Raw genomic sequence first — 15906 nt, forward strand, 5'->3', positions numbered from 1 at the left:
TTATGACACAACTTCCTGGTTTCTGTAACGGAGCTGCAGCTCATCCCCGTCCTCGGTCTGACAGCGGATTAGCTTTCTAAGAACGTCTGCTGCGGATTTACTCCACCTGATCTCAGCTCCTCCACAAATACACCGCAGCTCAGGCTCCAGTCAGGTGAGGTCAAAGGTCGAGTAAACATTGGTTTACTGTCAGGAGTGAGTTATACTTACTGATCTGCAGCCGGAGACTTGTCCAATCCTGACCCCAGATCAGGAAGCGACTCGTCTGCGGCTCAAAATGAACTCATCCTGTTTCCAAAAAAGAGAAAAACTGACAGAAGAAGAAGAAGAGACCAACAAACCTTCACTGCACAACCCTCAATAAAAACAAGAAACTTAAGAAACAAACTTTTATTGATCCAAAACTTCATCAAACAATCGAGGTAGGAATTAAAAAGTGGAGGAGCGAAGCAGGCAGGGACAGGACCGCCACGACCGTCACGACCGCCACGACCGTCAGGACGGCTTGATCCCATCACGTTTGTCAGCTCCCATCACAATCTGAACAATCAGTCAAACAAACGCTGAAAAGCTTCATTATTTACACATTTCTCCTGCTGGGAGAAAAACATGACGCTCTTTTTAACAAATCTCTGATAAATTAGTCATTAACACCACAGGAAATTCAACTTTAAAGTCAAAAATAAATTAAAAACGCAGCAGACGAAGCTCTCTGAACCCAAACTGTGGATTATCTTAAAACTTATTAAAACATTTTATTCATATAATCATTTCTCTGACTAGTTTCAGCTACAAACCTGTTTATTATTGTTGGACATGAGTTAAATATGAATATTTGGCGTGGCTGCTGTGAAGTAAAACTCTGATAATATTTGTTTTATAATATTATTTATATATTGCTCAGACTCAGTGGAAGCTGTATGATCTGAAGGATGAGTCATTAAATTTATCTTTCTATAGATTTTAACTTAAATCAAACTGTAAACACTCATGCAAAAAGGCAAACTGAGGAAATATTGCTTCTATTTTCTACGATGTAAACATGAACTTTACTCTGAGTCCGATGGGAAACACTTCACATTAAGACAGAATGGTCCATCAGTGCAAACGCTCGGCAGAACTGGGCAGGAAGTTACAGACGGGGATGACTCTGTTAGTTTGATAAACTCAATATTTGATGATTCGTTTGTGTTATTTTCTGTAAAGAAGCGACTGAAAACGTACCCTAAAGAATAAAGCTCTAATATTATTTTAAAGCAGATAAAGTGCAGGTTTTAAACCGCGCAGAGAAGCAGCAGGTTGATCTAGAAGCTTCTGCTCATCTGAACAAATTTATCATTTAAATAAAGGTCTTTAATTTACTGAGGGAAGACGACAGCCTGTAAATCCATTTATCTGTTGGTCTGTAAACAAAAAATCTCTGAATAAAACTCTCATCCAACGTCACATTCACGTCTCCATCAAACACGGCAAAAAACTGAAATCTTATCAAGTGTTTTTGTCTTATCTTCAGGAGAAAATGTCTTTTTAGACTCAATCTGAGCCACATTCACCTGAACAGTCCAGAAAAATGTCTGATTTCAAGTTATTTAAAGACAAATTAAGTCTGAATTGCTGTAACAAAAAGAAAAAGAAAAGAAAATCTGCTATTGAGGTTAGAGAAAAGTTACTTGATGGACACATTTCTTTTTAATAACTTGAAATCAGACATTTTCTGGACTGCTCAGGTGAATGTGGCTCATGTTAAGTCTAAAAAGACATTTTATACTGAAAATAAGAGAAAAACACTTGATAAGATTCAGTTTTTTACACGGTTCCAAAATTCGGACATGGCGGAAAATGTCTGAATCTGGTGTTTTTGTGTTTTTATGTGCTCTACAGCGCGCTCATTATGTGAGAAAAATGCAGATCCCAAGCTATAAAACTTTTGTCTGTTGTTGAATCCAACTTTCTGTTGTACAAGCGAGTTAGCTTAGCCCCTATTGACACAACCAGTATCACCTTACAAAATATCAAATCTCAATGTTGGACGATAACAGACTGGAGTTTACAGAAAACTCCCTTAGAGCAAAAAACTAAATCTTACCAAGTGTTTTTATCTGATTATAAGTAGAAAATGTCTTTTTAGACTCAATCTGAGCCACATTCACCTGAGCAGTCAAGAACAATGCCTGATTTAAGTTATGTAAGAGAAATGTGTCCACCAAGTTTCTTAAAAATAGTAAAGAAACTTTTCTCTAACCCCATAAGCAGGTTTTTTTGGGCTTGTTACAAATAATTTAGACCTAATTTTGTCTCTAAATTACTTGAAATCAGACATTTTTCTGGACTGCTCAGGTGAATGGGGCTCAAACTGACTGAAATTTTTTACTTAAAATAAGACAAAAAACACTTGATAAGATTTCTGTTTTTTTGCAGTGTAGACATTTTGTGAGAGGGACAAACTACCCAAATCTTTTCAAGTGTTTTTGTCCTATTATCAGTCAAAAATGTCTTTTTAGACTCAATCTGAGCCTCATTCACCTGAGCAGTCCAGAAATGTATCCGATTTCAAGTTATTTAAAGAAAAAAATCTTCTTATGGGTTAGAGAATAGTCACTTTGTAATTCTAAGAAACCTGAAGGGCACATTTGTTTTAGATAACTTGAAATCAGACATTTTTCTGGACTGCTCAGGTGAATGTGGCTCAGATTGAGTCTAAAAACATTTTCTACTGAAGATCAGACAAAAACACTTGATAAGATTCAATTTTTTTCCCTCTCACAAAATTTACACACTACAAAAAAACTGAACTCTTATCAAGTGTTTTTGACTTGTTTTAAGTAAAAAATGTGTGATTATAACTAATCTGAGCCACATTCACCTGAGCAGTCCAGAAAAATGTCTGATTTCAAGTTATTTAAAGACAAATTAAGTCTGAATTGCTGTAACAAAAAGAAAAAGAAAAGAAAATCTGCTATTGAGGTTAGAGAAAAGTTACTTGATGGGCACATTTCTTTTTAATAACTTGAAATCAGACATTTTCTGGACTGCTCAGGTGAATGTGGCTCATGTTAAGTCTAAAAATATATTTTCTACTGAAAATAAGAGAAAAACACTTGATAAGATTCAGTTTTTTTACAGTGTTCCAAATTCAGACATGGCGGAAAATGTCTGAATCTGGTGTTTTTGTGTTTTTATGTGCTCCCCAGCGCTCATTATGTGAGAAAAATGCAGATCCCAAGGTATAAAACTTTTGTCTGTTGTTGAATCCAACTTTCTGTTATACAAGCGAGTTAGCTTAGCCCCTATTGACACAACCAGTATCACCTTACAAAATATCAAATCTCAATGTTGGACGATAACAGACTGGAGTTTACAGAAAACTCCCTTAGAGCAAAAAACTAAATCTTACCAAGTGTTTTTATCTGATTATAAGTAGAAAATGTTTTTTTAGACTCAATCTGAGCCACATTCACCTGAGCAGTCCAGAAAAATGTCTGATTTCAAGTTATTCAAGAGAAATGTGTCCACCAAGTTTCTTAAAATTAGTAAAGCAACTTTTCTCTAACCCCATTAGCAGTTTTTTTTTTGGCTTGTTACAAATAATTTAGACCTAATTTTGTCTCTAAATAACTTGAAATCAGACATTTTTCTGGACTGCTCAGGTGAATGGGGCTCAAACTGACTGAAATTTTTTACTTAAAATAAGACAAAAAACACTTGATAAGATTTCTGTTTTTTTGCAGTGTAGACATTTTGTGAGAGGGACAAACTACCCAAATCTTTTCAAGTGTTTTTGTCCTATTATCAGTCAAAAATGTCTTTTTAGACTCAATCTGAGCCACATTCACCTGAGCAGTCCAGAAATGTATCACATTTCAAGTTATTTAAAGAAAAAAAACTTTCTTATTGGTTAGAGAATAGTCACTATGTAATTCTAAGAAACCTGATGGGCACATTTGTTTTAGATAACTTGAAATCAGACATTTTTCTGGACTGCTCAGGTGAATGTGGCTCAGATTGAGTCTAAAAACATTTTCTACTGAAGATCAGACAAAAACACTTGATAAGATTTAATTTTTTTCCCTCTCACAAAATTTACACACTACAAAAAACTGAACTCTTATCAAGTGTTTTTGACTTGTTTTAAGTAAAAAATGTGTGATTATAACTAATCTGAGCCACATTCATCTGACCAGTCCAGCAAAATATCTTATATCAAGTTATTTAAAGAGAAAATGAGGTCTGAATTTCTGTAACAAGTAAAACAATCTGCCAATTAGGGAAGAGAAAAGTCTCTTGTAATAAGCAAAATTTAGAACATTTTTTTCTTCCATTGACAGGTTTTTTTTTTTACTTGTTACAAACAATTCAGACCTCAATTTGTCTTTGAATAACTTGAAATCAGACATTTTTCTGGACTGCTCAGGTGAATGTGGCTCAGATTGAGTCTAAAAAAACATTTTCTACTTATAATCAGAGAAAAACACTTGTTAAGATTTTGTTTTTTCCACTGAGGGAGTTTCCTTTAAACTCCAGTCTGTTGTCGTCCAACATTGAGCTTTGATATTTTGTAAGATGATACTGGTTGTGTCCATAGGGGCTAAGCTAACTCGCTTGTACAACAGATAGTTGGACTCAACAGACAAAAGTTTTCATACCCTGGATGTCTGTGTTTTTCTTACATAATGGGCGCTGTGGAAGACGTATTGGCACAAAAACACAAGATTCAGACATTTTTCACCATGACTGGATTTGGTGCACTGCAAAAAACTGAAATCTTACCAAGTGTTTTTGTCTGATTTTGAATATAAAAATGTTTTATGATACTTAAACTAAGCCTCATTCACCTAATGTCTCGTTTTAAGTTATTGAAAGACAAAATTAGGTCTGAATTGCTGTAACAAGTAAAAAAAAAAAAACAGCCAATGGAACAAGAGAAAATACTTTTTTTTACTCACAACTCAGACCTTATTTTTGTCTTTAAATAACTTGAAATCAGACATTTTTCTTGACTGGTCAGGTGAATGTGGCTCAGATTGAGTCTAAAAGACATTTCCTCTGATAATCAGACAAAAACACTTGATAGATTCAGTTTTTTGCGGTGTAAACCAAAGGGAGTCTCTGACGAGCTCTGACGTGTTGTTTCAGCAGCTCGGTGCTGATCATGGAGCTCAGTGAGTGAAATGTGTTGGTTTGTTGGATGATGAAGAATAAAATCAAACTTGAGGTTATGAATCAGTTTTTCTGGGGTAAATGAATCACCTGAGGCTGTCGGAGCTCGTTCAGGAGTTTGGAAGTTTGAGTTTTAATGAGTCGACCCAGAAGTTTCTCTGCTCCTGGTCCCAGTGCTGCTCTGACAGGAAGTGCTTATGTGCCTCACACTCACACACTCACTGTTCACACACACACACAGGTTCACACCTCCTCACACACACACACACTCACACACTCACAGAGGCAGAGTCAGAGCGACAGTTGATCCTGGCGACAGGCCTCACAGTCACTCTGTCTGTCTCTCACTGTTCGTCCCCGCGCTGAAGTTTTCTTTGTCAAACTCTGACTCCAGGCCGTAGCAGCAGCCGGGTTGTCAGCTGCAGAGCGGCGGCGCCCTGAAGACCTCCCTGTTCCAGCGCTGGCGTGGATAAATACTCCGCTCTCTGCTGCCGTCGGCCCGGAGAGCCGGCCTGAGCGGCTCGTTGCTCCCCGTCGTTCCTGAGTGCTGAATGCTACGTCGGCTGCTGCCGCGGCTCAGTCGATGCGGTTCCCACAGATGGTGAAGCGGTCGATCTCCAGCAGGTCTTTCTTTGGAGTCCTGTGCTTCAGCTCCGAGGTCTCCTGGGTCCCACCCTCCTCCTCTTTGGAGAGGGAGACCACGCTCTGCTCAGGCTCGGGGGGCGGCGTGGGAGGACGGCGGGCTGGAGCTGCAGGAGAGGGATCAGCAGGTGGAGGAGGGAACAGGTCCGTCCTGGGGGTGGGCTGTGTGGTCACTGAGGAGGGGTACGAAGGCCTGGAGGGGGGAGCAGGGACGTCCTGGACTTTGGATTCTCCTGGAAAGAAAAACGGTAGAAGATATTCAACGACGATAAGAGAAAAAGGAGGAGTGAAGTTCAGGCTGATGTTTGATCGTCTCCTTGGCAGAGTGTTCACACAGCGGAGGATGTTTTCAGACGCAGTGAAGGTTAGAGCCCAACCAGCACTTTCCTTAATGGACTGAGGAGTAAAAAGAATGAAGAAGGTCAAAGTAAATTCAGTCTGTTGACGTGTTTGTTTTGTTCAAAAACAAAAAGAAAACCAGTCAGAGAAGCTGCCGCAGCTGAAGCAGCTGGGTTAGTTAAAATATGTTCATTTCATTTTTCTTTACAAAGTTAGAAAGCTGCTAAGCGCCGCCCTGTTGCAGCAGCTTTCTCTTTTTTGTCTGTTTCTTATAATTTTTGTCTCTTTTTCGTCATCCTAGCATTTGGAGTGGCTCATTTGTCGGTCGTGGACACCAAACTTTTTGTGTCTTCAGTGATATTTTTACTACTTTTCTCCTGTGTTTGTCTGGAGATCCTACATGTAACCATGGCTGCATTGTTTACATGTGAACTCAGCTGTTGGCAGCCTGTAGCATGTCGATGCTATCTGGTGCTAGGCCAGATGTTTCCCCACAAGGTGAGGAGAAGGAGGTGAGGACGACGTGCTGGTTCTCAGGTGTGAGCTAAGAAGTGAGGACATGGACCTGTCCTTCCATCCATCGTTATTGGAACGTAAGATCTATCTCCAATAAGATGGACGAGCTAGCTGTGCTAACCCAGCAACAGAGGGAATACCAGAGGGCAGAGTAGCATCATGCTATTCACAGACATGGCTAACAGAGAAGAAGAGAAAAATGTATGTTTTTAAATTGTGATTTTTGTTCATTTTTTAAATTTAAATCCTTAATTTAGTCTTTGTTTTGAAGCTAACCTGGAAAAAATGTTAAGATGTCAGATCCCCTGAATAAATCCTAAAAGCTGACTCACATGTGATGAGCATTTTTGAGGAAAATATGGCTCCTGATATAGTCTGTAGGTATCATCATCATCATCATCATAATTTAACTTCTTCACATGGTCTGATGCTAAAATAATCAAACTGAAAATCACAAAAATCAGAAATGTCAAAGAATCACAAAATAAAATTGGCATCCAAAAATCATTAATGAATCGAATTAGCATAAAAGCACTAATTGGTGCATCCCTGAGTGAGGTGGTAACAAAAGGCTCAGTCAGATGTTGGAGTAAAGACATAAAGTCTTCACAAAAAATGGTGAACTATTCCTTTAAAACATATTCTAACGCTCTGTTGAAAAATACAGGACATGTATTGCTGTGTTTTTCAGGAGGAGGAAGCTCCTGCCTGTGGGAGAGACGTGCAGTCTGCAGCATCCACCCTCAGCCTGTTGAGCAGGTGAAGCTGCTCCACTTTGATTGACAGCTGCTGATTCACCCTGCCTGGTCCTCCGGTGGGCCGGCGTACACCCACCTGACCGCTCGGTGTGAAAGCAGCACGGATCCAGAATAACAAAACGTGTCCAGAGCAGAAGGCGGACATACAACAGGAGAAAGCACAGCTGGTTCCTGCCACGGCTTCACCGCGACGTGTGAAGTGTTCACGCTGCAGAGCCTCTGAGAGCAGCGAGCGTTAGATTAAAATAAAACCATCCAAACAGAATAATTCATCATATTAGAGGGAATATTAACGAGGACGTCCATGGAGACCAGCACAGCCCGGGGCTTTCTGCCTTTAACAAACTTTTCATTCTCACTGTAGACGAGCTGAACCGACACGTTACTGTACACGACTTCTGGAGCCCACTGAGCCAACAGAGGAGAGTTAATCAGGCTTTGAAAAGAATTACAAACACCACACAGGCCGAGAAAAATACATCCCAGGTCGACTGAGTGTTAGACAGTGTCAGGATGAGATGTTACCGCTGGTTCTGTCTGAATAATTCAGTGATGACTGGAGAGGAATTCAGAGTAAGGAGAGCTGCTGATGGTCAACAAATAAACCCAAGCTAACGTTAACCAAGTGTGTTATTCACTTTTTACATCAGCTTTACCGTCAGGTGGGAACTGGAGGCAGATTGAATGTCTTTTAAAACACATTATATGATGAGTTAAAAGTGATGTTTCACCAACATGTGACTAACAAGAGGAAGCCAAGTTTTTACTTCCTGTTAAATTTTGATCAGGGATGTTTGATACCACTTTTTTCAGACTGATACAGAGTGAGACTTCTCCCTCTTGAGTACTCATTGATACCACTGGTACTTTTAATCCATAATTAACAGTGACAGATCATTTTGATCAAAGCTCAGACACTCTGACATCAATCAATCAATCAATCAATCTTAATTGGTATCGCACCAAATCATTACAAACTTTATCTCAAGACACTTTACAAAAACATTCACAGGTCTAGACCCGTAAATGTGGATAAAATTTTATTAGCAGAAACCCAACATCAAGACAAGATAAGAAGTCTTATCTCATCTTAATCAAGTCCAAAGTAAAACACAAACAGCTCTCTCTGAGTCTGTGATTTGTTTTTAAAATAAATTAACTTAAGTGGAAAATAAAACTAACAACTCTCAGAGTGATGTGTAAAATAAAAAAGTTAAACTGTTAACTCTCCCTGGTTCATTCATGTCGTCTGAACTGGACCTGATCCATATTTGCAGTAGTGTCAAACCACAGCGATGCAGCACCACCTACTGTTGAGGAGGACTTACTGGATGTAAGATTTTTTTGCCCTGAGTATGAGCAGCCTTCACGAGTATGAAGTAAAGCTGGTATCAGCCTAACACCTGAAACCATAGACTGTAAAAAACGTCAACTTGCTCCCCCTGGTGGCTGGCTGCAGTACAGGTCAAAAAATCCATCTCCCCAGTCATTCCAGATGGGCTGTGGTCAAACTTTAAAAAATTAATCCACCTGGTAGAAATGTTTCTCACGTCTGATTGTTGTGGTGATTTGAAGATATCATTTGGCTGTCTTGTGTCCAAGTCCTCTTTTTTCTGAAAAGTTTTGTTTTCATTAGTTATACGAGGTTAAAAACGAGGTTTTACTTCACGTTTAACGATGATTGACAGATGACGTTCTCGTGTATTTTTTTCAGGGATTGTAAAATATGTCTGGAGGTAGAGTCAGGAAGTGATTAGACTCTCCAAAGAAAAAATAATTATTATTTTATCACCCAGCTCCACTCAGATTCTCCCAGAATCCCTCACAGTCTCTACTGCACAGACTCTGGCTGCCAATGTCTGCAACTGTGACGGGAGAATTTTGGCTTCAAAACTGTAAAATGATAAATGACGGAGCCACGCCGTCCTCTCTATATACAGGCTATGCCTGATACCAATACAAGCACTCCTCCATCCCTAATTTTGACGCTGCAGTTTCTCTACCATTAGGATCTTATTGAGACTCGTTAGAGTCTCAATAAGATCACCACTCGTGGACCCAGAGACTCACTACTAGGGAAAGACCCACTGATTGGCCGATTATCTGCGCCAATATTTGGCATTTTGAGACATATCGGCATCAGCATTTTTCAATCCAACAGCGGATAAAAAAATACATTTGAAACTAGGAATGGCCAGATACCAATACCAGGTATTTGGCTGATACCAGCCTTTTTCTAAGGTATCGGTACTCATGAAGGCTGCTGATACCAGCAGCAGATACTCTGGGCAAAAAAAATCGTACATCGATTGAGTCCTCCTCGCCACTAGATGTTGCTAGTTGCTGCGGTTTAACACCACTGCAAATGTGCACAAGGTCGTTTTCAGACAAAATGAGTGAACCAGGAAGAGTTAACAGTTAAACTTTTTTATTTTGCACTTTAGTTTACTTTAAAAAATACTTTAACTCTGACAGTTGTTCGTTTTATTGTAAACTTTTAATATATATTTTTAATACTGATCAAAAAAGTTCAAAACTCAGAGAGAGCTGTTTGTGTGTTGATGGTTTTTTTTGGGACTTAATGTCAGAGTGACTGTGCTGTCTTTGATCAAAAGGATCGGTCACTGTTAATTGAAATTTTATGTATTATTTTGAAGGACTTTACCTTGGTAATATTGTTTCCATACAAGAAAGGAGTGAAAAAAGTTATTGCAGGCCCTCCTGGCAGCTAGCAAAAAGTCCATCACTAGAAAATGGCTCAATCCTCGACCACCTACAAGAGACGAGTGGTTCGAAACAATCTTAGAAAACTTTAAAATGGAGAAGTTGACCTACAATCTAAGGATTCAGAAAAACAAATTCTATCTCATCTGGAATAAGTGGATTGATTTTGTTTCCTCATTTAGATCAGACTTTGTCTGACCCACTATCAGTTACTCTCCTCCAACCTCCTCAGTGAGAGACAATGTGAATGTAAACTCCCTTTGTTCATTTGTACATAGTTATTCATTCATATGAGTGATGTAACATGTGTGGATATTATATGGAGATTTACACACATTTAAAATGTAAACAGCAACAAGGAGTAAATGTCTAACGGTATATTTTTGAAGAAGACAAACAAAATTCTGCATATGTGTAAATACAAAAGACTGGAAAAGGACTTTGAATAAGAAATGCTTCATTGTTTATCAATGAAAATGTCTTTTCCAACAAAAAATAAAGAATTATAAAAAAAAAGAAATTTTATGTATTAAAAGTAGTATCGGTACTCAAGAAGGAGTACTCATACTTGTATCGGTCTGCATAAAAAGCAGTATCGAACATCCCTGTGTAAAACTGTTATTCTGCCTCTCTGTCTTCAGTCACCACTCTGTCTCCATCATTGTCCCACCCACAGCACCTTCTGATTGGTTACACACAGAGCCATGGCTCAGGGAACAGCCAATCAGCAGTCAAAGCTGTGCATGCACAGTGCTTACACGCTGCAGAGAGGAGAAAATAGAGCAGAAATATGATTTGAAGGCAAGTTAAGGCAGCAAACTCTGCTGAAATTGTATCAAACATCCCCGTCTCTGATTTTTAAGTTGTTGTTTAACTTGATGAGACAGCTGCTGAGCCTGGAGCTGTTTGATAAACACATGCTTCAAGGCGTTTAAATAAAGTGCTGGGTTTATATTATTCAAAATGTTGACGCCAATATTTTCACTTCTACTTCAAACGAATATCATCCCAAGATATCAGTATCGGACTCTTTGACCACTAATAATCGATATCAGCCCATATCAACCATCATCATCCATCATTGATGTTTGTTTCTCCTTTATTTACACCCTGAACTGTCTGGATCATTAACCTGTGTGATGTGACAAACTCACTCCTCAGGGCAGGAGCTGGTAAAGATTTGGAGTAAACTGTTTCTCCGGTAGAAAAGTGAGCCTTAGTTAAAGTGAACGACCATGTCAGGCTGGAAACTCTGACTCAAAGCTTCAGTAAACATTTCTGCCCTCTGGACAGAAACATGCAGTATGGACAGATGGCGTGACCAGCGCAGCGTGAACACAGAGCATTGTAAAGATGAGCATCGTGCAGTTAGAAAGGCGAGCGTGCCATGTGAGGTTGCTGGTTGAATTCCCAGCCGTTAATATGTAGAAAGCAGCAGCAGACTCTCATGAATCTCCCTCAGAGATGCTTCCTCCATACGCAGGGACACGGCGCCTTAAGCCTTGTATCTGCTGCTTTCTCAGAAACCCGATTTGTCTGAGACGTGCGCTGGCAGAAGCTTTGATGTCTGATGTGACATGATGCACCATCAGGATCTTTGTGGTTTTAAAGCTCCTGGCTCAGCGCGGCAGCACAGCAGTACAGCAGCGCAGCAGGCAGGTCTGAGGCACACAGCAGAAAAGATCTGCAGGGATTTGGCTGCGGATGACAGGGAGATACTGCCACCTCCTAATCTGTGTTTCATTGTCTGTGTGCCTCAGATGGAGGGCCTCTTCAAAACGCTCTGCTGAGAAATCTACATGAATGTTAATGGATTTATTCATGTGTGCATGTGGAGATGAGACGAGTGCTGGACCGTGTGTTTGCTTTAGCTGTGATCTGTGTTATCAATGATGCTTCTGACGGCACAACATCAACCTTTGATCAGGCTCAGGTTTCAGACGGTTTTAAGAGTTTTCAGTTAGAGAGCGTAGGGTAAGAAAACTAGATAACATTGAAACTACAACTGTTATAATGACACAATTAAGAGACATGACAAAATGATGCTAACTTGGAAAAATGTGTCTATAAAAGTGAGGGGGAGGCGGGGTCTGATGGAGCCTGTCAATCCAAATCCTGCTCGTAAACTACTGTGGGTGAGAGCGGTGCGCTCTTTGGACGAGAGCTCAGCATAGATATGAGGAGAAGATGTGAGATGACAGAGACACAGAGAGACGCTGCGAGTCAGAAAAGTTCAGGCAGCTTACGCTCCAACTGAGGATGTGTCGAGATAGTTTGGAGGGAAAGAGCGGCGCCATTGTGAGAAAAGACGATGGAGATCATGGAGAGAATCTAAGGATGGAGCGCATGAGACGAATGTGATTAAAAAAAAATTGCGTGTTTTTTGGATCAAAAACAGGAAGAGAGACATGAAAGATGAGAGTCCACTCTTTTTAGGTAGTTTTGAAATCAACACTATTTGTAAGGCTGATAATCAATTAGTAGAAGCAAGGACGACTCATTACTGTGTTAGCTTCTCTTCAGTTTATTTGTCTTCTTCCTCTTTGTCGGATTATTTAGTGGTTGGTAACTAGGTGAAGGTGCATTACCGCCACCTACTGGACTGGAGTGTAGGTTACCTGGGCTGTGGGTCTGAATGTGTCACATGTAAACAGATCAGCGTGGCGGAGGAGAAGCCGGCAGGTGAGGGAAACAAGTAAACACGTGAATAATGTCAGACCTGGAGAAGCTGTTTGTCTAAAAAATCTAGGAGCTACAAAATCCCACATACACTCCTTTAAATGTTGTGAAATGCATGGTTTGTCTTTTAGGACTCATTTAGTCTTTTTACCAAATTGTCATCCCGTTTGAAAACCACGAGGAGTTCATTAAACCAACGTTAGCATTAGCATTAGCTGCTACAGACAGGGATAGGACAGAGGGAGTGAACTGTTTGACCTGCAGGTGAAAAGATGGAGGACACATTTTTATTTATGTGTCTTTTTGGTCCACTAAGTTCTTAATCTGATGACATAACAATATATTTCTGTTGTTTTGCCCAAACTGTTGATTTATATCACTTCTTAAACTTTATAAATGTAGCATCTGGTCAGTTTAATCATGTTCAGATATGTTTTTTTTCTATATATTTTTAAGCAAACAATAGTCATCAACTAAAATATCGACACGTTTGGTTTTGCAAATTTTACTATCATGCATTTCATCCTTTTTTTCCCCTGATATATTGATAAATCGTAAATATAAACATCAGAGAAATCGATTAATAAAATAATCATTAGTTGCAGCCCTAATTACGATTCTACAATAGTTCAGATTTTTGCGATTTTTACTTTGTTTCTTTTACACCTGACCATGTGAAAAAGTTACATGATGAGGATGTTTTTGCTGGAGATCAATGTTTTTGACGCCAGTCTCCAAACGCCAGGAAAGTCACTAGATTTATCAGCAGTCACTTTTTTTCCATTAAAACGGGACGTTTTATCAGTAGGGATGGGTACCTTTCGCATTTGACACAGTACCGATATACAGTACCAATTCCCGGTACCTGGCAATCGGTAACGGTTCTCAACGGTACCAATTTTCGGTACTTTTTCTGCGCTTATGTGAAAAAAAAAAACAATTTCTTCCAAAATAAAATCTCAATTTTTTCAGTTTAACATATTTATTCTTCAATATACAACCCTGCATTGCTGTGTTCATGTCCGGCATGGAAAATTGCCTACTCTTCCAGTCACAAGGATGTGTTTAGATACCTAAACATGGTACCTTTTGATTTTACGTGAATCGGTACCTGGTACTTTTGACAGAGTTGGGTCGGTACCTATAAAAGTACCTAATTCAGTACCCATCCCTATTAATCAGAGCTTGATCACCCTATTAACGTCATTGGCACTGAAACACAAGGCATGTTTTGATACTCGATACAACCAAAGTGTTTTAGTCGGTGCCAAAAAAAAGAACCGTAGCTCAGTACCCAGCCCTACATGTGAGTCAGTTTTAAGGATCTATTCCAGGGATCCAACACCTCAACTTTCTTCCAACCCAGCTCATAAACAAAGACAAAAATTAAGGATTTAAATTTGGGAAAAAAACAAACAAACAGTTTTTGAACAAAAAAAATAAAACACTTTAAAATCATTAAGCCAGAATCCCAATACTACTACGATACGTTTAATTTTTTTCTTGCACTTTGGTCTTGAAAGATGGTTCAACATGCTAAAAATGGCTGGCAGCCAATGTGTTAACATAACTGTTGAAAGACATTTACAGCCAGTCAGTGTGTTCCTGATTTTTATACCCAGGCTGTCTGTTCTGTTTGGGAGTTTCCTCTAACTTCCAGGGTCACCCTAATGAGTTAAAAATAACATTTTCCAGTCAGGAATAAACTCTGTCGTGAACGCAGAGCCTGGATGTGTCTGAAGCTTTGAGCTCCCACCTGCTGATGCACCTGTCTGCATCCGTCTGGATATAAGTTTGAGTTAAATGTGAATGAAAGCCTCAGCTCAACACCTGAAAATCTTTACATACTTTACATAAAGCGGATTCTCTTCAGGTAGGAGCAGCTTCACACGGCTCGCTGGGACCCAAACAGTCCAGAGAAACATCAGCGAAGCCGCAGCGTCTCCACACAGCGTCTCCATGTGATTAAGGATCCAGATTAGAGAGAGGAGAGCAGTGTTTGAGCTGCATGTTTTAATGACGCCTGTGAGAGGCTCCTGTTTTATTATATACAGTATATCAAAGCACGTGTGATCAGTGTGTTCAGTGTGTTCAGCATGTGTGTGTGTGAGGAGGAGGCAGAGAGCAACATGCAGCATTATTCATTAGAAAGATGAAATCCCAGGACGTCTCATTTACAGGAAATTTCTCCCTGAGAACGACGAGGATCCTCTCTCAGGTCTCAGCGCTTTTAAAATCTTACATGTGTCGAATATTTCACAACACGCTCTCTGATTAAAAGCTTTTGTTGAATTCAAAACAAAATAGTTTGTGATTTTTTCAGCAGCATTACTTTTCGAGTTTCTACTTCTTCTTTTTTTTTTAGCTCTGAACTCAAACTGCTGTGTTCAGTCTGCATAATGACCTCCAGCTGAGGGCTCCTACAGGCTCCGAACGCCTCATGCTGAAGATATGAGTGCACAATAACATCTTAGTGTCTGATGTCGGCCTTATTTTAGGATATGGTGGGAAAAAAGTGTCTTTTTAAACTAGCTGGTTAAAAACTTTTGTTAAAACATTTCATAAAACTTGATCAATCAACAAATATGAAGCTTTTCAAACAGAAAAGTTGATTTTTTTTTTACCTGGAGGTGTGGGACACGTGTCTTCAGCTGGCTCAGAGCTCTTCTCAGAGGATGCTGCTGCAGACGGTCTCTTAAACAGTTTGTCCTCCATGTTGGCCCTCTTCACGTAGATGCACGACTTCCCCAGCAGCACGATGCTGTTCAGGACTTTCAGTGAGACCAGCCTGCAGAGGAGAGGCATCAAAACGAGGCGTTGGGGATGAACCGTTAATTAGCATTTTGAAGATACAGTGGGTAAAATAAGTATTGAACACGTCAACTTTTTTCTCTTTCCATTTATTTACAAAGCTGCAATTCAAACAAAACTTCTCCCAGACATTGGTATTAACTCCAATAATCCACACATGAAAAGAAATCACAACGTTCAGGTCCATAAATAATGATTATGGTGAATTAAGTACGATAACACAGGAAAAAAGTATTGAACACACCATGGAAAGGCTGAATACTTTGGACAGGAAATGCTC

General features: G+C 39.6%; 1 protein-coding gene across 2 annotated transcripts in view; it reads right to left on the minus strand.

Annotated features, from left to right (window-relative positions):
- Nucleotides 1-4703: 4703 nt before the first annotated feature.
- Nucleotides 4704-15906, minus strand: part of tapt1a (transmembrane anterior posterior transformation 1a) — a 38683-nt gene continuing 27480 nt past the window's right edge. For both annotated transcript variants that reach the window (XM_074673284.1, XM_074673283.1), the window contains 2 exons: nt 15440-15603; nt 4704-6032 (listed from right to left, as the gene is read on the minus strand). In XM_074673284.1, the coding sequence (XP_074529385.1) occupies nt 5734-6032; nt 15440-15603 (463 nt within the window). In that variant the 3' untranslated portion in view covers nt 4704-5733. The remainder of the gene's footprint in view (nt 6033-15439; nt 15604-15906) is intronic.

This window comes from Halichoeres trimaculatus, unplaced genomic scaffold, assembly GCF_033239565.1.
Source record: "Halichoeres trimaculatus isolate MK-OKI-2021-1 unplaced genomic scaffold, fHalTri1.1 fHalTri1_scaffold_7, whole genome shotgun sequence".
Classification (NCBI taxonomy): domain Eukaryota; kingdom Metazoa; phylum Chordata; class Actinopteri; order Labriformes; family Labridae; genus Halichoeres; species Halichoeres trimaculatus.